Source organism: Zychaea mexicana (assembly GCF_025766255.1).
Source record: "Zychaea mexicana strain RSA 1403 chromosome Unknown BDB00scaffold_24, whole genome shotgun sequence".
NCBI lineage: Eukaryota > Fungi > Mucoromycota > Mucoromycetes > Mucorales > Lichtheimiaceae > Zychaea > Zychaea mexicana.
In genome coordinates this window covers 442501-466816 of record NW_026516687.1, presented here as the reverse complement: position 1 = coordinate 466816, position 24316 = coordinate 442501, and the positions used below count along the sequence as shown (strand labels likewise).

The 24316-nt window shown below is 42.5% G+C and overlaps 2 protein-coding genes across 2 annotated transcripts; one reads left to right on the top strand and one right to left on the bottom strand.

Annotated features, from left to right (window-relative positions):
* Positions 1-14714: 14714 nt before the first annotated feature.
* BDB00DRAFT_816678 (uncharacterized protein) lies at positions 14715-15026 on the top strand (the record flags this gene model as incomplete). The annotated part of the gene is made up of 1 exon (XM_053123013.1): positions 14715-15026. The coding sequence occupies exon 1, from the start codon at positions 14814-14816 to the stop codon at positions 15021-15023; it is 210 nt and encodes a 69-aa protein (XP_052981267.1). The 5' UTR covers positions 14715-14813.
* A 615-nt stretch (positions 15027-15641) lies between these two features.
* On the bottom strand, positions 15642-16321 carry BDB00DRAFT_816674 (uncharacterized protein). The gene has a single exon (XM_053123012.1). The coding sequence runs from the start codon at positions 16252-16254 to the stop codon at positions 15673-15675; it is 582 nt and encodes a 193-aa protein (XP_052981266.1). The 5' UTR covers positions 16255-16321; the 3' UTR covers positions 15642-15672.
* Between the last annotated feature and the right edge of the window lie 7995 nt (positions 16322-24316).

The following is a 24316-nucleotide window of genomic DNA, read 5'->3' as shown; positions in this document are numbered from 1 at the left end:
TGGAGGCAATGGCCGACTGTCAAGGTGGCATAATCCGATGGCTGACCGGAAATGAAGCTATCAAGGCAACCGTTGAAGGGTTTCAATATGGAGAGCTTGGACCAATATTTGAAGTCGGACCTACTCACCTCCCAAATGTACTCGGTGCTTTGGATGGGAAGCTCGTTCGAATTTTCAAACCAGGTGACAGTGGCGATCGCTTTGTCGACAGAAAAAACAACTACTCGTTGAACATGGTTGCCATTTGTGATTCAGAAAAGCGATTCACCTACATCTATGCAGGGCAGAGTGGTAAGGCATAACATTATAATGTAATTATATTAGTTGCTTTCTTGGCTAATATATACGACTTTTATACTATAGGCCGAAATCACGATTCAAGAGCCTTTCAAGCTACTGCTTTTTATGACGAACTTCTTGCTAACGCAGAATCCATGTGCCCAAATGGAACATTTATACTTGGAGGTAAAGAACAAATTGTTTAGCATAGACCATCGTTGAAATCACGGTACATATTCCTGACATTCCATTTTTTGTTCGTAGATTCGGCATACCCTTTGCTCGCGTGGTTGATAACACCATTTCCTGATGCTCAAGCACCCCGCCACAGTGACAACGCAAATTTCAATTATATTCATTTGAACATGTGTAACGTTATTGAATGGGCATTTGGCCAATTGGTGTGCAGATGGCGTTTTCTACGTAACGAGCTGTATTTGCTGGATGTAGAATCAATGACGATGATGATTGTTGCTTGCTGTATTCTGCATAATTTATGCATTGATCACGACGATCTTTATACCGAAAGCACATTTGTACCTAATCCGATAACCGATGATTTGCTTCTAGAGCCACTCGAAGTTTCTGACTCTATCAATGACAGAGGTCGTGGTGTGCGCTGTACCACTACACAACTGCGAAATGAAGGTATGCAGAAACATAATGAACTAGTACAGTACTTGTACGAGAATCGGCATAGCAATCGTGAGAGCTTCCGTCAATATAATCGCCATTATAGACGCAGATAGAAACTAAATATGTCTTCATAACTAGATATCTTTTGAGGCACTTGATTATATTAAAAAACCCGAAGAATAAAAAAAATTTATTGATTTAAAAATAAAAAATCAAACAAAAAAGATTCTACATCTTGTCAATAAGTTGCTTCATTAAATCTAAAAAGCTCTGTTGTGTGTGTTGCTGTTGCTGGTGGCGCCTTTCTTGAGCTTCAAGGATTTCCTTATATTACTGATCGAGTAGCTCGATCAGCTGTGATCTTGCTTCCTTGCTCTGCTGGTTGGCAGCATCGATCCACTCAAGCATATCTTCATGCTGCAATTCTGCAGGAGTCAATCGTCGACGTCTTGCAGATGGCTGCAGCGTGCTGTCGGTTGCTGTTTGTGTATCGGCGCGACGACGAATGCCTCGGAAAGAATCGAACTGGAATTCAGGATTGAACCTTGGGCCATCCTTCAGCAATGCATGCATATCATCGTATAAATACAGTCGTCTATATCACCAGACCCTCCAGTCTGCCGATGGCGTTTAGTAAATGGTAACAACTGCACATTCTTTCCTACTTGGTTTTGATGGCGCGCTTGGTTCATACATTACCGAAAGTTTCGACAGTACTGTTATCATTTGTAAAGTCTGAAGCCGATGGATCTGTTGCTGTTGCTGCTGCTGCTGATGGTGATGATGTCGCTTGATCGTCGCTCGAAATACTGCTCGGCTCGACGACAAGAGACGAAGGTGCTGGCTGCTGCTCGTCCAAAGACTGTTCGCTTTCATGAGTGCCATCAGTAACAATTGGTGATGCTAGAGGTATATACTCTTTCTTGAAATCTTCAATGATTGCATCCCATGTACGGCTGCGATGATTGTTGTCTCTTGGATGCGTAAGCTCATCATAATGCTTAGAGACTGCGGTTAGCAACGCCCTTTCTTCAGCCTTAATCCAATGTTCAGGGGAGCTTTGTGTCGGGACAGAAGATTAGGATGCAGTGGTGTCATTGTTGCTTTCGTTGCTTTGCATGTTGCTGTTGGACTGGTTATTGGCTTGAACAATAGGAGTGCTGCTTCGATTGTTGCTACTATTACCATGACCACCATGACCGTTACGACTGCCACGACTGCTACGACTGCCACGACCACGACTACCACGACCTGTACCACTAGGATTAACGATAACAATTGAGAGTTCACGAGGTGTTTGTTCTTAGGATGGCATTTTGAAATAAAAAGTTAATTACTCATCTTCCTACTGAACGTACCTTACTTTTATATATACCCGAATCGCTTGTGGGAGAATTACACATACAGTTTTCACAAGCTATTAGAGCAGCTGCATCGGTCGCTGTTACGAACCTGTTATGTTAAATTTAACAGTTTATTTAACAGCCAGACCCTGCAGCAGTTGCTGTTAACGTCCTGTTAAATTTAACAGCCTCAACAAAAACTATTAAATTTAACAGTTTCTTGAATCGAAAAAAAGGACTTGAAAAATAAAGTTATATCTCACTTCATTCTTTGTTTGTATTCTTCAAAATGAACAACACTACTTCTAACGCCACTCCCCCATCTGACGTTTCTGCCGCTGCCCCCCTGCGCAAGAGAAAGGGCAAAGCTTTTAGCAAGGCCGAGGATATTGCTTTGGTGAACGCGTACTTGGGGACAACCACTGACGAAGTAACGAGCAATGACATGAGCGAAGACACCATGTGGTCGCTCATCAAAGACGAATTCGTCAAAGAAACTGGCAATCCCTTTGACTGAGATTTCTCCTTGCTACAATCTCGATTTAACTCCATCTCGTCGCAATGCCAATTCTTCTCTGCTAGCTATGCAAAAGTCTTGGCCGTAAACGACAGTGGCTTTAACGACGCACAAAAGGTCGGGCGCTTTTGCATATTTCATATATAACTTGATGTATCCTTAAAGATAAAGAAGTGACTAAAGATGAGATAATAGTTCGACAAAGCCTGTGAGTTTTATGTTGATAACCGCCCTGTCAATAGTGGCAAAAACTTTGGCTTGAAGCACGTATGGCATATGCTTGCGGAGCAACCAAAGTGGCAACCAATTGTTGCCAAGAAGAGTTGCGAGCCCATAGTAGAAGGCCAAGCAAGACCCATCGGTCAAAAAAAAGCCAAGGCCAACAAGAGAAAGCACGCTCACGACGAAGAAGAAGAAGAAGAAGCAGATTCGATCGAGAGAGAAACGCTGAAGACGATGCGGATCCAAACAGATCGTGAACGCGGTGCAACTGTAAAGATGAGCGCGCATACCGATCTAATGATGGCTGGACATGCAGTCATGAGCGTGGATCCTCAGGGATTCTCCTCTGACAGAAAATCCTTCTACGAGGCCTTACAAAAGAAGATTACCGAGGAATTCAAGAAGGAACTAGAGGAGGACAAGAAGAAGAAGCAGCAGCAGCAAGTGCTGGAAGAGGACGAGGAAAGGGATTGGGAGGAAGATGGCGAAGACGAAGAAGACGGATGTGAGCAACAATAAAAACGTTTTAAATTACGTAGCCAAAAACCAGGTAAGTATTTATCTTAAAGGACAATTTATTCGTCACCATGACATTGCCAGATATACTCGACAAGATCTTCTAGTAGACGTCTGTGGGTATCTTTGTCTTTAACTTCGCGTTGATGTCTTTGACGCATAAGTTCTTCCGGTTGTCCACTATGCTCGATGAATGGCGCAACAGTGAAAGAAGAAGTGTCGTAGTCCAACTCATACTGCTTGTCATACCCATCGCGCTCGTTCTCAACGATCATGTTATTCAAAATAATGCATGCCTTCATAATGTTTGTCAGGTGGGATACATGCCAGGAACGTCCAGGCTCGCGGACTACTGCAAAACGTTGCTGCAGTACCCCAAAAGCGCGCTCAATGTCCTTACGGATAGATTCTTGCCATTGAGCGAACAACTAGATCAACAAGGTTATTATTTACATCTGATAGTGACAATAATATAATAAAGAAACAGTACCTTTTTTTTGTTACCCAGTAGTGTCGAATGGTCTTAACGAGTGTAGCCCAAGTTGGGTAGATCCCATCGGCCAAGTAATACCCTTTGTCGTATTGTCTGTCGTTGATGGTGTAGGTAATAGCTGGGGAACAACTGTTAATGACATCGTCGAACAATGGGGATTTGTGTAAAACATTGAGGTCATTACAGGAACCGGGGACACCAAAGAACGAGTGCCAAATCTATAAATCATATGAAGCAACGGCTTCCAGGATCACCGTTGGGCCACCTTCCTTGCCAGACGTATACATTCTGGCCCAACCAGTGGGACAGTTATTCCACTTCCAATGCATGCAATCGAGGGATCCCAGCATGCCTGGGAATCCCCGTGCCACTCCAAGGGCCAACAAACGCTTGAGATCTTGCTCGTTTGGGGAACGAAGATATTCGTCTCCAAAGCATTCGATGACGCCTTCACAGAATCTCGTCAAACTCTCTCTTACTGTGGACTCGGCAATCTTAAGATACTATCGACAGCATCAGCAGGTCCACCATATGCTAACATGCGCATGGCTGCAGTTCCTTTGACATAAGGGTGGAAGCCGAGTTTTCCGGTCGCATCCTTTGTTTGTTGGAAGAATGTGTACTTCTGTTCAAGCTCTTGCATTATGCGCAAAAACAACTCGCGCTGCATATGGAACCGACGACGAAAAAAGGTTGCATCATATCTTGGGGCTTGGTTGAAATAGTCCTGCATAACTATCATCTGAAACATGCTGCATTGACGGTCGATAACCTTGCGTTTTGGCTTTTGACGTGCTTGGGCAGCAGAAACCCTTCTTTCTCGAGCTTTTTCTAAGATACGTACAGTGATCTATCGCTTATGACTGCTGTTCTTTTCGAATTGCTCATTGAGAATTTGTCTTTGTCTACATTTTTCGAAGAATGCTGAAATCATCGTTGTTTGGAAGATTGTAAAAAGCAATATTTTTCATGTAGTTCCTGTCTATTCTTTTATTTCAGCCAACGACATGTGAACTTAACAGCTTCGTAACAGTAACCACTGCACGAAATGCCCTATTAAGCTGTTACGCACTGTTAAGCGGGCTGTTAAACTCTTAAATTTAACAGTTTCGTAACAGCGACTGCTGTAGCTGCTCTTAGGATTGCAAACGCAAATCATAGTATCTTCACCTTCATGATAGGATCTTCACCTATCTCCATCATGCAATGATAGACCACCGGGTGTGTAGGCTATTATCAAGTGGTTAAAAACAGCTTGATAATAGCTTGATAATAGCTTGCTATGTAGTTATCACGTTGTTTTTGAACAGCTTAATAATTATGCAGAAACAGCTTCGATTGTTATTATCAAGCTGTTTTTCACCACTTGATAATTTGCTCATGCATGTACGTGGAAATGGGGGTTTTTGATATCATGTATGCAGTAGTGGTTGGGTTCTATATCACATTACATATGGTTTGGGTACTAGCTGCAGTCAAATTCGCAACAGAGTTCTGCATCGCATATTTTAATGTACTTCTTTACATGCATACTGATCAAAGCAGCAAGGCAATTGGTTGTATAATTATTTTTTGGATCGTGAAATTACGTGTTATGGTTGATCGAAACCGGTTTTATTATTAAAAATTGATAGACGATTATTACAAATAAAAACATGCTATAGAGATGAAACTAAGCAAGAATTTCTATTCTAAAGGGAAGTGCTATATTGGTTGGTGTGCTGGGGCGGCATTGGCATAACAACAAAGAATTGCTAATCTACAGCAAGGCGATTAGCAAAAATAAGAGGGCCAAATCGTAAGAGGAGAACTCAGCAGCAATGTCTAAGAGGCGAGATACATAAAGAGAAAAAAAGTAGAAACGAAGATAGAAAGAAAGTATACTTACAGATAGCGCTACTTGTGTGGCAACAGTCAGGTGCAAACAAAGACTCTGAATAAGAAGATATAAATGCTAACATCTTCAGATAGTTGAAAGCGTAGGCAAATAAAATATAAGGGATATCAGTATCTGAACCTCTCAACCATCAGAAAAGACTGTAAAAAGAGGGAAGAAAGCGTACACCGTTTCCTTGTTACTCAGTGATGCTGTCTTGAAGATTCATAAAGAATGCAGTTAGTAATTGAAAGAACATCATCGGTACAAAGTTGAAAGTATGTGAAAGATAGAAAATGACCATGTTACATAGATTCTTACTATAGAAAAAGAAGATTCATGGTAGGTGATAAAATACGACGTGGAAGTATGAAAAGAAGAAAAAAGGGAAAAGAAGAGACAGAATAACCAATTCATGCAGTCAGGGAAAATATATCAATCTAAAAAAAAGTCATTTAGGGAAGTTCCTGCTGTCCACAACTCCATCATCACCATCCTACATAGGATCATTGTGTATCCCTATAAAAACGTCCCCCAATTAATTAATCCCAATAGAACTTACCTTATCCACACCTTCAATCCACACTACTACATAGTAAGCATAAATAAGTAGTGTTGACCATATAGTTATTGAGTGCCGTATACTGAAATACTGTGTAGATGCCCACAATAGGAGAGTGCAATGCTGCCAGACAGCAACGCATCGAAGAACGTCAGGCTGCTGTTGAGTGGGAAAGTTCCGCCAATGCCATGTTGGCGATGGAAGGTCGTATAAGAACGCTGGATGCACATCGCACTACGCAAGAACACCAACTGCAGGCTATGGCAAACGTGGTTGCTCGACAGGCGCAGGTGCAACAACAAGCAGCAACATAAGTTGCGGATAACCTAGCTGTGGTCAGTACTTATGGCCAAGGCGTGCAAATGACCCGTGCACCAGATATTTCTGTAAGAAAGTTGATAACATCTTCTTAATGGAAGTAATTAGCATGATATCATGATATAATTATATAAAGGATGCGATACGCCACCATCACAACGTTTTGAAAGAGGAAGGCTTTTGTTGGAACGAAGGTCTTCGAAGCACCCATAACCGTAGAGTTCGTGCCAGTATCATCGAGTACGTACTAGGCCTCGGTCTGTTTGAAATCATGTATGATGAACTGGCCAAAAAGGTGTACACGTACTTTGACAATACGCGCACGAGTAATCGTTAGTCAGCTGAGCGTGCAGCACGAAGAAAGGTGATCAACCGCCGCAATAGTCGTTGTCATATGGTAATAGATATAGTATGTATGCTGTTAGTATTAGTCTCATGATATATGTTGAGTAGAAGTTCAAGCGACGTCTCACAGTCTTCTGACAGCATCAGGTCCAGTTGGAGGCGTCCTACCGAGGAGGGGAGGCATTACTCCAAGTTGAGTTTATGTCTGAAGAAGAGACGGACGGTGAATACACTGGTGAAGTAGGGAAGCGCGTTATGGTCCGTAAGCAGCAATGGCGCAATGAAAGGGTATATATTTTGGAATGGTTCGTCGTGGCTTCTTTGGCAGAGATTTTGACAAACTGTTTGCAGGCCAATTTGTTTTTACAGCATCTAGATGTGAACAGTCCTGCTACTGAGGCCAACAAGTTGACGAGAGTGTATAGTGTTGATCCTGTTGCCTTGCCTGACAGCGCTCGTGAGAAGCTGGCCGGTTGGGTAGAAGATGTTTAAAATTAATAAAAAAAATAAAATGGTCGCATGGCTGTATGCCGTATGGGTTTGGGGTGGGCACAAACACAGTGATGTTGCAATTGGGGGTACTGATGGCACAACGTATTTTTCAGCCACTTTGGAAAAAAAAACGGGGTTTCCCTTTTCACCTTTCATATTATCCACGCGTTGTTTTCTTATACTTACTCACATTCGCACCATTAAACTGATTGCTTGCAAATGCTGGTAAAAAGGCTACTTGCTCTTCCCAACCGCAGCCCCTGGAAACAGATCATAGTCGTACTTTGTATGGAAAGCGTATGTCAAGAAGAATTTTTAAAACGAAAAAGATGAGAAATAGAGGAAAAGCAGTGAGTGAGAAGATTACGCTAACATTTTTTTTGGCAAAGGGATAACAACTGTTCGTGCATTTGCGCTTGACTGTGCGCCGAGTTTTACGACAGCGATTTGTCCATACAAATGATGAACCGGTAGAATGCAATCCCACGCTGGAGCTCGAAACCGACTACGCCAAGTTTCAATGAAAGGGTCTGAGAATCGTTGGCCGTCGTTGTCTCCGTGGATGCCGTACCAACGGACGTACGCAAAAATATGCTCAGTTTGCTGACCGTGAACAAGCTGCATATGGCGAAAGAAAAATTGGATTTCGCAAGGCCAAGCCATTACTTCCCCACGGTCGTCAGCATGGAAGAGAACCTGCGCATATGCACCCCGTCGCGATCTCGCTTCGGTACTGCGGTAGGTCTGTCCCATCATTGTTATTGTCTTGATTTTCCAGTATTGATCACTGACAAAACCTTGCCCATCACCAGCTTAGTTATGACGACGGAAAGGCACACCATATGCTACTTGATAAAATTCGAACAAGAAATCATACAGTTGAGCAGGCATATATGCTATCCGTCCATAGTCCAAAGGATATGCGTCTGGCGGTAGCGGCTCGCTTCCTGTGACAGAAGTGGCTCTAACATCGGTGGACAAAGCCAGAAACGCATGGACATCGAACTGATGCTGCATAACATTGACGGCTTGAGGGATCGGCTGCACAAGGTCCAGAAAAGCATTCAGAAAGCTGAAATGGTGTTGGCGATTTTCGAAGAGGGCTTCAAACGATCGGACAAAATCGCGAGCTCCGGTCTTCTGTAAGAACTTCTTCATGAACGTCACCTCAAAAGCATCCTTCTGGTTGGTATCAATCTCCTTTAGATACCCGTTGTATCGTTCGAAAGAAAAGAGCCAGTACGCATACAAGGGTCCAAAATCTTCAATCGTTGCGTCTAAATGCATGTGGAGGTGCATGTTAGGTGTGACTTCCTCCGCGCCGTACAGTCGCTCAAAACCGGTGCAAAACTGCTGGAGCAGAGTGCTTGCTTTTGCAATTTCGTCCATAGTTATTGACGGCTTAACCAATAAACGACATGCATCCACGAATATCAACCAGTTTTGCAGATACATACGCGGAAGATGGCCATCGAGCACCAAAGGCGAGTACACGATGCACCACGATTTCCAGTCGTCGGCGGTCATGAACGAGAAACCACTTTCGATTTTACGCTTCAAGGTAACATAATCGGGCGGGAGGACGATGCCGTTTGCGAGTACTTGCATTTGCTCTAAGTCAGCTCTTGTGAGTAGTTCTCGATCGATCCATATTTTGGTCATCCGCTTTGTCGTGCCAAGGAACAGATTGTGCATTGGATCGATGATCATGCAACGGACTGGATCAAAGTAGTGAAGTCGGTGCAGCTCGGACCATCGTGTACCATTCTCACGTTCAAGCGACCGCCTTGCTGTCATCGTCGGCGCAGCACGCCACTGCTCAGCACAGGCTCTATTTCCCTCGTACGTCCTCAATGCCCAGGTTTCGACGTCGAATCCGGAGTAATTGATGTTGGTCGTGGCCGGAAAAACATTAAATCGACGATCGCATTTATGGCAAGCACAAAGGCTGGCATGAGACGTGAAGCCGCTTGTTTTACGTGCAGCAGGGATATCACAAGCATTGATGAGCAAGGCCAAGCGGACCAATGTTCCTTGTCGGTGCTCACACGTCCTGATCAATTTGCCATTGTACCATTCCAACAATTCATCAACTAATGGACGGAGAAAATGATTCATGTCAGAGGTACTTGCTTCTCGTGGGCCCGGCATAACACCAACGAGAATGACATTTTCAGTCTTGAAGCGCTCGGACCGGGGAAGATTGTTGACAGATAAGTAAATGGCACCGCATGAGTATGTTGAGTTTAGGAATGGGCCGAACCAGTCTACATTCAACGTCAACAATAGGGATCGAAGCTGCTCAACAAAAGGTCTGCCATCACCGTCTCGAAACTCTCGCCACATATCACCATCGAAGATGTCAAAAAATGTGTCCGTAACTCGTCTGCAGTCTCGCCATTCCTCGATCTTTGCTTCAAATCCTGGTCGCATAAAAAGCCTCTCGATACTCGTAGATAAGGGCTGGTACGCATACACCTTTATGGGGACCCTTCAATTGCCACTGATCTTGAACAATGCATTGCCGCACAAATTACCATAACGGATGTCATCGTTGGTGCATGTTGTCGGGCAGTCAGGGTCAGATAAAAGGTACAGGCTATGACAACGAGAGCAGCACACATAAATGCGTACTCGGTCGGTCAGCGCAGAGAAGCCAGTAAGGCGACGGAGAGTTGCAAGTGAGCCAGGAATGGAAACATTGGGTTGCAGATCACCAAGAAGTAGAATACAAAAGTCAATGATCGTGCACGACAGATGCTCTGAGACGAAGTGTAATTGGAACAATACAAGGAAAAGAATGACAAAGATGAACGGATGCGGATAAGTATGAAGCTGAGGGATGGTAGGAGGAGGAGGAGGATCAAGGTAAGTGTCTTTTTTTCGGAAAAAAAGCATTAATTTCTGTCATTTCGTACAATAAAACCGTTCTTTGCAAAACCAACCTTGTTCGATATCGCCATTTCCAATGTTGGCTTCATCATCGCCATACTCAACATCGTCAGCATTGACAACAAGATCATCGCCGAGATCTCTCTCAGAATCGTCTGTTTCTTCAAGCGAGAACACATTGTCCTCGGCAGAAAAAGGTGTGAAACGGCGGCCTGCAACGGTATCTATTTACTCAAAGATAGTAAATCGTCTATCCCCATGTTTATTGCATTTACACATCATCGTCATACCAGGGGAGGAGGGAGAATCATCGATCATGTCTATATCCATATCGAGGTTGTCACCTAGAGGTGATGAGGATGACGATGGATTTTCCTGCGGTAAAGTGCTCTCAATATCGGCAACGATAGTACTCACTGTATATACAGCACATAATAATGAGACTTATGACATTTCAATACTATGAGACGATTCTGTTAAAGTACCATTGTGCGAGTGCCTGTCTCTGGCTTGGTCAAAATCGCGGTTTCGGTGATATTCGCGTATTCTGCGGCTCACCATTAGATAGCCTCCACCAGCCAAAGAACACCGCGTGCAAAGACACGCAACAAAAGGCTCGTTGCGATCACGCTGCATTATGAAAAAAAATGAAATGAAGACAAATGAGCGAGGAGCCAGTACCAGCACTGAACCGCTTATATTCTTTCAAGTGCACCCTTAAGTTTTTCCCTAGTATTTTTTCTAGTTGCTACTATAGTCATTGTCCTGTACTTTTCCCTATATAGGTTTGCTATCTTTGACATTATGCAGTGACAATAATGCATTAGGGGATCTAGTTGCTTTTTTGCTTTTCTTTTCTGCTGTCTCCATAGTTTGTGTATATGCAAAAAATAAAGGAGATAGATTAAAATCATATATGGTCATTGCATAGCCGCGTAGTATTGATGCATGGCAATCCTCAACCCCCAGAAAAAGGATGATGAAGGGACTGTGTATGAAGAAATATTTTTGAGGGGGACTATCTTTTTGAGGGGGACTATCTTGAGGAAGCTAATGCCTTCACAAAGGATGCAGTGACATCCACTATATGATTTCATGCATCAACTTTTTTTTCCCAATTGCATACCAGGTTGCTTTGTAAATTTCTGCACAGAACTACCGAATGTGGCAGCTGGAGGTGCCATAGGGTACATATCTGTTTTTTTATTCAATCTGGCCCCTTGCCAGGTAATTATCAAGCTGTTTTTAAAGAACTTGATAATTCGTTTTTCGCGCAGTGGTATAAGAGCGCAGTCGGTTTCCATGGTAGGGGTTCAGTAGGAATCTTCCTTGCATCGTTTTTAATCGATAGGTATGGTGCATACTGTCTTAAACCATGAATTGTCGAAAATTGAGATTTTTTAAAGTGCCGCTGGATAATAGAATAGCCGCTACATGTGTAGGCATTGTCAGCCAATCCAATAGTAGACATTTCTTTGTATATTGATAGCAACGTGTAGATTTAATCTTCTGTTCCGCTTCTTCTATGAGAGCGATATCTGCGTGTCGTAAACTTTTCAACTAGCTTAAGAGCTTCGCTTCCAGTTTTCATTTCATTATATGCATGAATATAGCGCCAGCAACGGTTGTAGTAACAGCGAATTTCTGCAGGTGGTTCATCAGGTGGAGATACCTGATCCAAGCAATCCTCGAGCCTTTTTTCAAGAGCTGTAAACGAGTAATCACACTCCTTTTTCGCACTTCGTTTCCCTGCACCGCAATACCTTTCAATCGTAGCTCATAGTCGCTCATGTTTCGCTCCTTGTCCTTTTTTGAGTTCATTTCAGGTTGGATAATTGGGGTAAGTTTCAAAAATGCTTCTTCGACAGTTAGCACTGGCACAAAGTCCTCCAACACAACCTCTACTTCATCATCCTTATGAAAGAAGGAAGTGATTTCATAATTCCCTTTCTTCTTTTCTGATGCTTTCTCTAGCTGGTAGTATTTGGTGGTTCTGCCGTGTCCCCAATATTTGCCACGGGACTTCGCATCTGCTTTATTGTCCCAAATAATAGGAAACTTTTGGCTTGTTGTGGTAGCTGTCGTCGTTGTCGTTGTGGTTTCTGTTGCTTCTTCGAACGCAGTGAGAATCTCAAAGACGTTTGATTCTTGTTCAGTCACATCAGATGAAGTCTGGTTCTCAACAATTGACGATTCTTCTAGTCTTGCAACTTTTTGAAATCTTCCGTTTTTTGAGCTTTGAAGCTGTTCTAAGGCGCGTTTTTGTTTGTTGGATCTGGGAGCCATTGTTAGGCGCTGTAATGATAGAGCTTAAATAATAAGGAACAAGATCAAGTATCTTTGAGATGATGTTTTAATCAAAGCTTTTTTATATTCTAGCTATTAAGACGGCGATATTAATTTATCCATTTAGTGGATAAACTATGTGATAGAGGATGGATCAAGGATGTATCAGAACTTCTCTTGAAGTCGCTATGTTAATTGGGCACATCTTTGAAACCGGCATTAGCTGGCTGCTGTAATGGCCGAGGTACCCGTTGATAGGTTCATTGTCCTGCTCACATAAGGTAAATCATCTGAGTGAGAGGTTTTCTTGTGTGGTATAATGTTTAACTGAATATCTTATTGTTGATATCTTAAGCAGTGTATTAATGTGGTTCACCACAGGTGTGTTATTGGGAAAATGGGTGAGTAAGAAGAGCAGTAACGCACTCATATTACTGGATAAGCCAGCTATTTGTGTGTAACCTTAGGACATCTATGGTTACACACTGCCAAAAAAATTCTTCTCCTTGCCCAAACAACTGTCGAAATCCTCCACCTACTTAGTAACTTTTCATATCCCGACAAAACTTCAAAGGCTATCAGAGCGATGAGAAATGCTTTTCTCAAAAAACAAAAACGTACAATGTGTTAAGAATACCTTTATAAACATGTTCTACGTCACAGAATATCGATAACTTCATTTTAGACAGCCCTGATAGGATTCCTTTTTTTTCATGTCGGTGATCGAATTTATTCATGGTTTAAGACAGTATGCACCATACCGCGTTTGTTGACCTTGTGAATCAAGAATGGTCCTTCCCATAGATCTTCTAGGCGTCCTGCCTAATTTCCTTCCAAGTAATTTTGATATACTTGAACAGTATCTCCAATTTGGAAAGGGCGTTTCAGTTCCTTGCCTTACTGCAGTAATTTCTTTTCGATTCTCCGTTTCTGTGCCGCTTGTGCACTTTTGATTGTATCAATCGCTTCTTCTCTTATTGTATTGAGTCTTGTGATATGTTCCTCAAATAAGTCGAGTATGATCGTATCTTCGTCGCGCTCATCATCCTCTTCCAGGAGATCTGCAATGTTTGTTTGTGGTTGCACGTGTCGGTCGAAAGGTGTATGTGGTTCTCGTCCGTAGATCAAGTAAAATGGAGATCTCTTTGTCGTTTCTTGTCGAATGCTGCGGTATGCGAATAGTAGTGCAGGTAGGTACATTGGCCAGTTCTTCTTTTCTTCTTTATTGAGTCTTTTCAACATGACTCCGACCGTTCGATTAAATCGTTCGACTAGTCCGTTCGCTTGTGGATGATATGGTGATGTGAGTCGATGTTCGATGCCGTATTGCTTGCAGACGGCATTTACAAGGTTGTTTTGGATAGGTAAGCCATTGTCTGAGCACAAAACACGTGGGCAGCCATGTATAGTAATGATACTGTTACGGTGAATTTGGGGTATTCCAGGTAGTTGCGTAACGGTTTAAGTGTATGTTTTGTAGTGAGCACCAGTAATAATATCGTTTATTACAGACGGGTTGTGAAGTGATATGAGTGTAAAGTAAGGTAAAAATGTGTATGGGTTATATCCAAGGTTGTAAATAGTAGGGAGCTGTTGTCTTGATTAAGCTCAGTGAGTAGAAATGAGGATCAGGGATGTTACGTCTGTCTAAAATGAATGAGGAATAAGGATCAGGAATGTTACGTCTGTCCAAGTAAATGAGAAATAAGAGCAGGAATGTTACGTCTGGTCTTAATAGAAGAGTTTATTTAGCTTCAGTTATGAGCAATAAACAATATGTAATATAAAACAAGCCATGTTTAGGTCTTGAGTGATTGAAAACAACACTTGAAAAGTTAAGTCAAAAGTGGGAGGTAGAAATTCAATGTCTTTATTCAAATAAAAATGATGGGGTATTTATATCTTTCTGGTTATTTAATAATGTCTAAGATAATTCATGCTGCGGTTGCTGCGGTTGCTGCGCAACGCCAATGCTGCGGTAACTTGCTGTTACTGCGGATGCTGCGGTAGTTGTTGTTACTGCGGATGCTGCGGTAATGCTCTTATTCAACAAGCTGTTCATCGAATCTTTACAAGGTAAAGGGTTCGTTCTATTTATAGTTGTTCCTTTTGATAATTTGGGGGTGCAAGAGAGTTGTAGAGTTGCTGCGGTTGCTGCGGTAGTTACGTATTGTATTCTGATTGCCGCTTGGTGTGTGTTTCTTTTGTATGTTTGGTTTATCTGTTATGGGTGGTTCTCGGGGTAACACACCTCCTCGGGCCCGGAAAAAGATGGTCCCACATCGTTTAAATTGTTGTATAATGGATCGTAAGGTCGCTCTGTATGTGCGTCGGCGCTCCATCCGTTCGCATTTTTGTTGTAATTCTTTGTGATGTTCCTTGGATCGTAAAGTCACGCTGTGTATGTGTTGGTGCTCCATCCTTTTGGTTTGTTGTGTTGATTGTGTGGATCGTAAAGTCGCTCTGTGTGTTTCGGTGCTCCATCCGTTCGATTGCATTGATAATTTGTGTATGGATCGTAGAGTCGCTTTGCGTATGTGTTGGCGCTCCCTTGTATTGTTGTGGATTTGGTTACGGATCGTAGAGTCACTCTGTGTGTTTCAGCGCTTTGTCCTTTTGTTTGAATTGTCTGTGTTGGTCGGAAGCTACGCTTTGTGTATGCGTGTTTTTGTTTGTATGTTTTTTTTTTGTTTGACTGTATTGTGATTTATGATCGATTTATATATTCTGCACCCATTGTAAAGATTTATTTATGGTAATAGGAGGATTTGTAATATATATATATAATTTGTGTGTGTGTGTGTGTGTTGTTTGGGTTACAGTTGTTGGTAGTGATATGAATATGATAATGATAAATTGGGATTATATATGTATATATGTGTGTGTGTGTGTGTTTTATATTGAGGTATCATGTCTACCAAACATCGTAAGGCAGCAGTCCTTGCAGTATAAGTTTGTAGGAATCCACGTGAATGTGTTACGCAAGATGATGTTGATGATGATAGCGCGAACTTGGTCGTCCGTGAGATACGGGTGAGGATGGACTCGGCATTTTGCTACGAGTCTGTTGGTACGTCCCACCAATTGTATAAGTTTTTGATTGATCAATTCCCTCATTTCCAGGAGTGGTGTTGCTTGAGAGTATTCGTTGATTAGCGTTGTAATCGTTCCGAGGTCCTCATTCAGGAAACTGTTGATTTTTCCAAATGCTATTTCCGCGTCATCTTTTGTTGATGTTCTAGTAAAAGTCGACTTTGGAGACGCTGTTCGTTGATCTTCCCATTCGTCGTCTATATCCATTGGCTCGTATTGCCAACCTCCTTCTTGCAAGGTTGGTATGTGTGTTGGTGCTGGTCCCCAGCCTTCGTCATTGTTGCTGGAAGGGGTCCCTGTCCAAGGGGCTTGGACGAATATACCGGTTTGTTCGGTGTTGTTGTTGCTCCAAGATGCTGGGGTGTTGTTGTTGTTGTTGTTCATTGTACAGACAATGTCAAGTGGTATGATAGAATTGATGTTTTTTCTTCTTTATATATGTTTTTTTTTTCTTTTACAGTCTTTTCTCTATGTATTTTATTATATGTTCTTCTCGAAGTGTATATATTTTTTTTATGCATTTGCACGTTTATATTTCAGAGTTATTGGTTTATGAACGTCCTCTGGTAGGTCGATAGCTACTATCTCTTTTCTTCTTTTTCTTTGTTTTTCTCCGATTTCCTGCATTTTTAGTCCTTCCCGATCTTCCTTGCTGCGGCATCGTCTGTGTTGTTTCGTCTTGGTCTGATTCTGATACATCTTCTTGTGGTGGTACTGCATCGACCTCGTCGGTAATGAGGTGCAGCGATGCCTGAGATATTGGGGCTCGGTACTCGGTATCAGGTAAGGTATAAGAGCGCAATCGGTTTCCATGGTAGGGGTTCGGTAAGAATCTTCCTTGCATCGTTTTTAATCGATAGGTACTGCGTTTGTTGACCTTGTGAATCAAGAATGGTCCTTCCCATAGATCTTCTAGGCGTCCTGCCTAATTTCCTTCCAAGTAATTTTGATATACTTGAACAGTATCTCCAATTTGGAAAGGGCGTTTCAGTTCCTTGCCTTACTGCAGTAATTTCTTTTCGATTCTCCGTTTCTGTGCCGCTTGTGCACTTTTGATTGTATCAATCGCTTCTTCTCTTATTGTATTGAGTCTTGTGATATGTTCCTCAAATAAGTCGAGTATAATCGTATCTTCGTCGCGCTCATCATCCTCTTCCAGGAGATCTGCAATGTTTGTTTGTGGTTGCACGTGTCGGTCGAAAGGTGTATGTGGTTCTCGTCCGTAGATCAAGTAAAATGGAGATCTCTTCGTCGTTTCTTGTCGAATGCTGCGGTATGCGAATAGTAGTGCAGGTAGGTACATTGGCCAGTTCTTCTTTTCTTCTTTATTGAGTCTTTTCAACATGACTCCGACCGTTCGATTAAATCGTTCGACTAGTCCGTTCGCTTGTGGATGATATGGTGATGTGAGTCGATGTTCGATGCCGTATTGCTTGCAGACGGCATTTACAAGGTTGTTTTGGATAGGTAAGCCATTGTCTGAGCACAAAACACGTGGGCAGCCATGTATAGTAATGATACATTCGTAAACAAATAGAGAAACTTCTGCTGCATTTGCCACTTGTAAGGCACGTGTTTCGACATATTTGCTGAAAGAACAAATAGCTACAATGATATAGCGATGTAGGCTCTGGGCTGTTGGTAGATGTTTGATATCGATATGCACGTTCTCAAACGGAATGTTCGAAACAGGAATCGGGTATAGTGTTTCTTGGTTGTTGGGTTTCTTGTGTTGGTGACACCGGTCGCATTGTGCGATGAATTGTTTTACGTCTTGCGCCATTCCTCGCCAGTAGTATTTTGTTTTTAGCTTGAATAGTGTATTTTGGAATGCAAAATGTCCCCCAAGAGGATGTTTGTGTACCATCCAGATTGCATCTTTGATCTCGCTCCTCTGTAGGATCATTTTTGGCGTGGATCCTTTGCGGTAGAGTTTTCCATTTATAACGATATAGTGTTCGTTTTGAGTGCGAATTGTTTTCCGTAGTTCCTTGCTACTAGTTGGTGGGTATTCGAGTGTTTCAAGATAATACTTGAGTCCGTTGTATATGTTGTTATCCATTGTGATTTTGGTTGTGACACAGTAGATGTAGTTGTATGTCGTCGAGTAATTTGAGAATGTTTCAAAATAAGCTTTGTGCGGGGTGATGTTGTAATAGTGTTGTGATCGACGTTGGTATGTTGCTATCAGTGTTGTTTCGTGATGTGTTGATAATCAGTTTGTGATCGGCGTCCGGTTGGCTTTGTGGTACGTTGATTGATTGTATTCAGTGTTTCAAGTGTTATGCAGTTGTTGTGGTCTGGAATCTTTAGATTTGTTCGCGGCGTTTGGAATGTCCTATGTTGGTGACTTCGGTTATTTTTGGTGTATTCTCGTCTTGCTGTATTGGTTCGTCAGTCGTCGTCTTTTCTTCTTGTTTTTTCTCCAGTTCAACGTCTTCGAAATTTCCGCATTTGAATCGTAGGCAACGGTCGAATTTGCTGTTCGTGGTTTCTCCAAATCCTGGTAGTCTGCTGAGGAAGTCAACGTTTCGGTTTTGGTGGGCGCTCTTGTAGTGTACGTCGAATTCGTATTCGCTCAGTGTCTCAATCCACCTGGCCATTATGCCTGTTGGTTCTTTCTGGTTTAATATTCCACGTAGTGCGCTGTGGTCACAATACACGTCGAATTTGTTCAACAAGAATGGTTTCAAGAGTCTTACACTCCAGACAAGACATGCCGTCTCTAATCGGGAACTGCTATAGTTCTTTTCTCCTTTTGTGGTGACGCGTGAGTGGTAAGATATTACTCTCTCTTTTCCTTGGTCGTCCTTTTGCATTAATGCTGCGCCAAATGCTTCCTTTGATGCATCTACTCTCAGTATGAAAGGTCTATGGAAATCTGGTCGTGCTAGGATGGGTGGAGAAATAAGGTTTCTTTCAGTTTATTAAAAGCTTTTGTTTCCTCTTCTCCCCATGGCTTGGCATCTTGCTTGGTCTGGTTATATAGTACTCGTGCTATCGCACTGAACCGCGGTATCCAGTTTCGGTACCATGACATACAGCCTAAAAAGGACTTCAGCTGTGTCACAGTTTTCGGTATTGGTAATTCTCGAATTTTCTTGGTGCGTGCTTCATCTACGCAAATTCCTTCTCCAGTGATGATGTGTCCAAGGAATGAAATATCAGTTTTGAAAAACCAACATTTCTTAACTCCAAGTTTTAGTCCAGCATTTCGTAAACATTCAAATACTCGGCGAAGGTGTTCAAGATGGTCCTCAGTTGTTTTTGAATGCACGTTCAAGTCATCCAGGTATCGACAAAGTATGTCTTCTTCTTTTTGGAATGCTAATCGTACTAGGGTTACGAAAACAGATGGTGCGGCGTGGTATCCTTGTGGTAGTCAGTTGAACTCATATGCTCCAAATTTTGTAGAGAAAGCCGTTAGCGGTTTGCTTTGTTCGTCGAGTTTTACTTGGAAGTATCCATCCTTTAAGTCAAGGCTTGAAAAAATCCGGGATTGTCCTGCAGCTTGTATTTCCTACCAAAAGTTGTCTACGTATGTCGCCGGTCGTATAGATGATTTATTTAACCCTCGCATGTCGGCAATGAATCTGTATGACTTGTTGTCCTTTTTCTTGATGAGCATGACAGGTGCGGCCCAGGGTGAGTTGGATGGTCGTATTATTCCGAGGCGGCAGTATCGATCGAGTTCCTTTTTCAGTGCAGTAGCTTCTACAGGTGCTAATCTGTAGGGTTTGGAGGCTACTGGTATCGCGTCCTTCTTTAGAGTGATTTTATGTTCCAATAGCTCGGTACATCCAAGATCGTCGTCTGTCCAGGCAAAGCAGTCTTGATATTGTCGTACGAGTTCGAGAAAGGCTTTTCGTAGCTTGCCATCGTGGTCATCAGGGATGTCAGGTATGTTGGAGTAACTTTTAATTGTTCTTCCGGTTAACGCGGGTCGGTCGGTGTTGGAATATCTTTTGTTCGTTTGGATTCATGGCTCCTGGGTTTCACCATTGGGTGTTTCTATTCCGGGGGTCTGCATTGTCTTGTATTTCATGAAAGGTGCCAATAAAGCTCGGTGGTGAAATAATCAAATGTGAAGGCAGATTATTTTGATCGTGATGGTGAAGGTTGTGGCTCCTTGTTCTACGTCTGGGCAGAAGTATTCATGTCTTGTTTCTGCAGGGTGGACTCCTTGTTCTGGTACAAATTATAGTGGTTTCGTTGTGGGTCTGAGAAATCTACCGTGCACTTGAGTGGTAAAATCGGCGGGTATAGTAATGTTCTCTCTCGACCAAACTTCTATGGTGTTATTCGGCTCGATGTTCCTGGTCTCCAGTAGTGTAGGTGATTGTGCACCGTGATCCAAGAAGAATAACTCTTCCTCGTATCGGGCTCCTTGTCGTTGCAGTGTTGGATATGGTATTGCAGGTTGATATCGTAACCATATATCTCTTCATTATTCAAGTCTTCAGAGTATACGGTATCAGAGTCATCGTCTCGTATATAATGTTGCTCCATGTAGTCTCCTAGTAAGAATCCACTTGGGATATCTACTTCGCAGAATGAAAAGCTTACCAGGGTGATCGTGCAGTCTGTGTCTCCGGCTCGTATGCTAGGATAATTGGTTGCTTCAATGGGTGCAGTCGCTGATATTTGCGGATAGAAGTTTACATCTGCAGAGATTGTGCGAGGTAATTTCCCATAGAATTATGCTTTCCCTTTGGTGGTATTGTGAATCCCTCGGCTGTTTCGACTTCAAAACAGGGTGATCCATCGGCAGCTGTCCATTCCTTGACATTTGGTTTGTAACGTTGGCGGTCATCGTTCAGAAAGAATTCTGCATGTTTTGTTTGTTCGATCTCCTCTTCTCCCGAGGATTCTTCATCATCACTTTCTTCTGATGAGGTTGATTCGTCGCTTTCGCTACTGGAGTATTCGTAATTGCTGTCGTCGCTTTCGGTTTCAGATTCTTCTTCTATGTCGGATTCGTCGGATTCTTCGTATAATGTTATACGCGGTTCTTGGTAACGTTGTGTCTTCTTGCTGGGCATTTCTCGAACGTATGTAAGTGGTGCACAGGATTGTTGTCCCTTATAGTTGACGGTGATGGTTGCATCCTCAAAATTTATCTTTGCTTTTACAAGATCCAAGAAGTTTGTTCCAATAATGAGTGATACTGGGCAATTACCTAATACTTCGACTGTAATAGGCACTTCAAGGAAATTGCCAACTTGAATTTTGAAGTCTCGAATTACTCCTTGGGAGGCTTGAAACTTCCCGTTGCCCAAAGTAAACACTGTGTTTGACGGTCCATCAATCTTTAGACTTAATGTGTCCGCAAGCATTCTTGATATGCAGGTTTTGGCTGCTCCTGTATCAATAAGTGTTTCAACTAGATGTCCTTTCAGATGAAAATTTGCGTATGCTGCAGTTGAGTCTAGATTTGGCTTCAGTTCCAATATGTTTAGAGATTTATCTTTTCTTCTGCGTACAGCAGTGAAGCTATGTAGGTCTCGTCTAAATTTAGGACAAGCCTTGATAAGTTCTCCGATCTTTATTTGGGCTGTTATGTTGGATACATCTTCTACAATATCGTAGTCGATAATTGGTTTCGTTCTAGGCGCGCGTCGTGGCTTTGGTTTTCTTGCTTCGTCGATGTTGTTCTTCCGTATAGGTTCCTTTCCTTTGTTCGGGGATCTGTCTATTTCCATCGGTCGTTCAACTGGTCGATCCGTCATCGTTTGGTCATTCCTAGTAGTATCCATTGGTGTAGCCATCTCTCTTGGTATAGCCTGTGGTTGTTTCGTCGGCTCATTGGTTCTTGAAGATGATGGTCGTTTGTTGATTTCTTGTTCCTGGAATTGTACTCGTCGTTGTCGTTTCTTTGCTGGATCGGGTTTATCTGCGTGTACAATTTTGTTGACTTTTGACCCTGATCTCAGGCTCATACTTCGTCGTTTTTCAGTGTTTTCTAAGCTCAAGGGTCACTTTTGTACAGTGTATAAGTCTTGAGCATTGTTATATTCTCGATGTTGCAGGTCGGATTTGCTTTTGCTTTTGGGTGTTTTTCTGTTCCTAGCGGGTTTATTATTGTTGGTGGGGGCGTTCAGTTGACCGCGTCTCTCATGAGCAACTGGCCCTAGTAGTTTTTTGGCTTGTTGTATCCTTGAGATTCTTCGTAATACTGGTCGTCGTAGTATTCTTCTTCTGAATGCCAATAATCGTCAACATCGTCGTAGTAGTCCTCTTGGTATCGATCTTCTAAATGTGCGAAATTGCTGTACACATTGGGTCGGCTATTACTGTTCGGTCGATCTTCTTTTGGTGTTCTCATGGCAGGTTCCTCGTTCTGGTTGGGTCTTCCGTTCGACTGCCTTTGATCGTGGTCCTTTTGTTGTTGTGGACGTCCGTTGTTATGGCTTTGCTGCTGTTGATATGGTCGCTGGTTGTTGTTGTAGTAAGGTCGGCGGTCTTGATATGGGCGTTGTCTTTCATTCCCATTTTGCTGGTCATTGTAGTTTTGTCGTCGACCTGGTTGGTAAGGGTATCGTCTTTCTTGACTTCGAGGTGGATAGCTTGGTCTTCGTGCATTGTAGTTGGCATTGTTTTGCTGAACCACGTTGCTTCTTTGTTGTGATCTGAAGGCAATTCGCGCTGCTGTTGCAGGGGAGTATCCTGCCTCAACCAGTTGTTCGATCTTTTCATCTAAGATTTGATCTTCTTCCGTGTCTAGTTAGTTGTGGGGTTCACCCATTACGGCGAGCGTCTGGCCGTCTCTTCGTCTTTGGTTTACTCTGCGAATGCTTCCGTTGTCTCTTTCAGCATTCCAGTATCCTTCAGCGTATTGAAGTACCAATTCGTGCGTCAATGCGCGGCTTCTAATGCAATGCTTTCTGATCTCGGGTAGTAATCCAGCTTTGAATCGAGATTGTACTTGGCTTGCTTCCGTGATGCCTGCTTCATGAGCTGCTTCACGTAGTCTTCCGAGGAAAGATCTGGGGCTTTCATCGATCTTCTGCATTATGGTGTAGAAGTGTTCGCGGAATCGTTGGATGTCATATTCAGTTACGTAGTTGTCTTCGAGCAAATCTAATGCTGCTGTAACTGTGACGGGGGAGTTGTTCTCATCTCTTTCTTCCTGTAATTCAGGCAAGACTTGAGTTTGATAATAGGTTAAAGCCGGTCCTTGCAATACTCCTTGCAAAATTTCTAGTCGTCTTGTCTCCGATTGAGCGCCTGTGACGAGTATGTAAGAAGTAAACGCACGACGAAATGTGCGGAAACTCTCATGCTCGAATCCACTGTAAGTCAGCCAATGAGGGGGCATGGAAGAGCGTGTGCTGTCGTCCAACAGAGTAAGTTCGTCTCGCACGTTGTTTGTTTGGAAAGCTCCTGGCATGTATTTTTGCATCTTGACTTGTCTTCTTGTCCTTGATAGATATCCGAGCGGGCAGGTAGTTCTTGTCCTTGTGATTGTTTCGCGGGAATGCCTTGAAGTAGGATGTTCTTGAGATCGTTATCCTTGGTAATTGTCTTGTTTTGTGCTTGTTATCCCTCTAGTGAGCACCAGATGTGTTATGGTGAATTTGGGGTATTCCAGGTAGTTGCGTAACGGTTTATGTGTATGTTTAATAGTGAGCACCAGTAATAATATCGTTTATTACAGACGGGTTATGAAGTGATATGAGTGTAAAGTAAGGTAAAAATGTGTATGGGTTATGTCCAAGGTTGTAAATAGTAGGGAGCTGTTGTCTTGATTAAGCTCAGTGAGTAGAAATGAGGATCAGGAATGTTACGTCTGTCCAAAATGAATGAGGAATAAGGATCAGGAATGTTACGTCTGTCCAAGTAAATGAGAAATAAGAGCAGGAATGTTACGTCTGGTCTTAATAGAAGAGTTTATTAAGCTTCAGTTATGAGCAATAAACAAAATGTAAGATAAAACAAGCCGTGTTTAGGTCTTGAGTGATTGAAAACAACACTTGAAAAGTTAAGTCAAAAGTGGGAGGTAGAAATTCAATGTCTTTATTCAAATAAAATGATGAGGAATTTATATCTTTCTGGTTATTTAATAATGTCTAAGATAATTCATGCTGCGGTTGCTGCGGTTGCTGCGCAACGCCAATGCTGCGATAACTTGCTGTTACTGCGGATGCTGCGGTGGTTGTTGTTACTGCGGATGCTGCGGTAATGCTCTTATTCAACAAGCTGTTCATCGAATCTTTACAAGGTAAAGGGTTCGTTCTATTTATGTTGTTCCTTTTGATAATTTGGGGGTGCAAGAGAGTTGTAGAGTTGCTGCGGTTGCTGCGGTAGTTACGTATTGTATTCTGATTGCCGCTTGGTGTGTGGTTCTTTTGTATGTTTGGTTTATTTGTTATGGGTGGTTCTCGGGGTAACAATATAATCCTATATGTTTCAATTTCCTATCCCTCAGCCAAAAGTGACCAACTTT

Bases quoted from the DNA above. Each gene is read 5' to 3' on its own strand.
- BDB00DRAFT_816674 (XM_053123012.1), bottom strand. From the start codon at position 16,254: ATGAACAACAACAACAACAACACCCCAGCATCTTGGAGCAACAACAAC.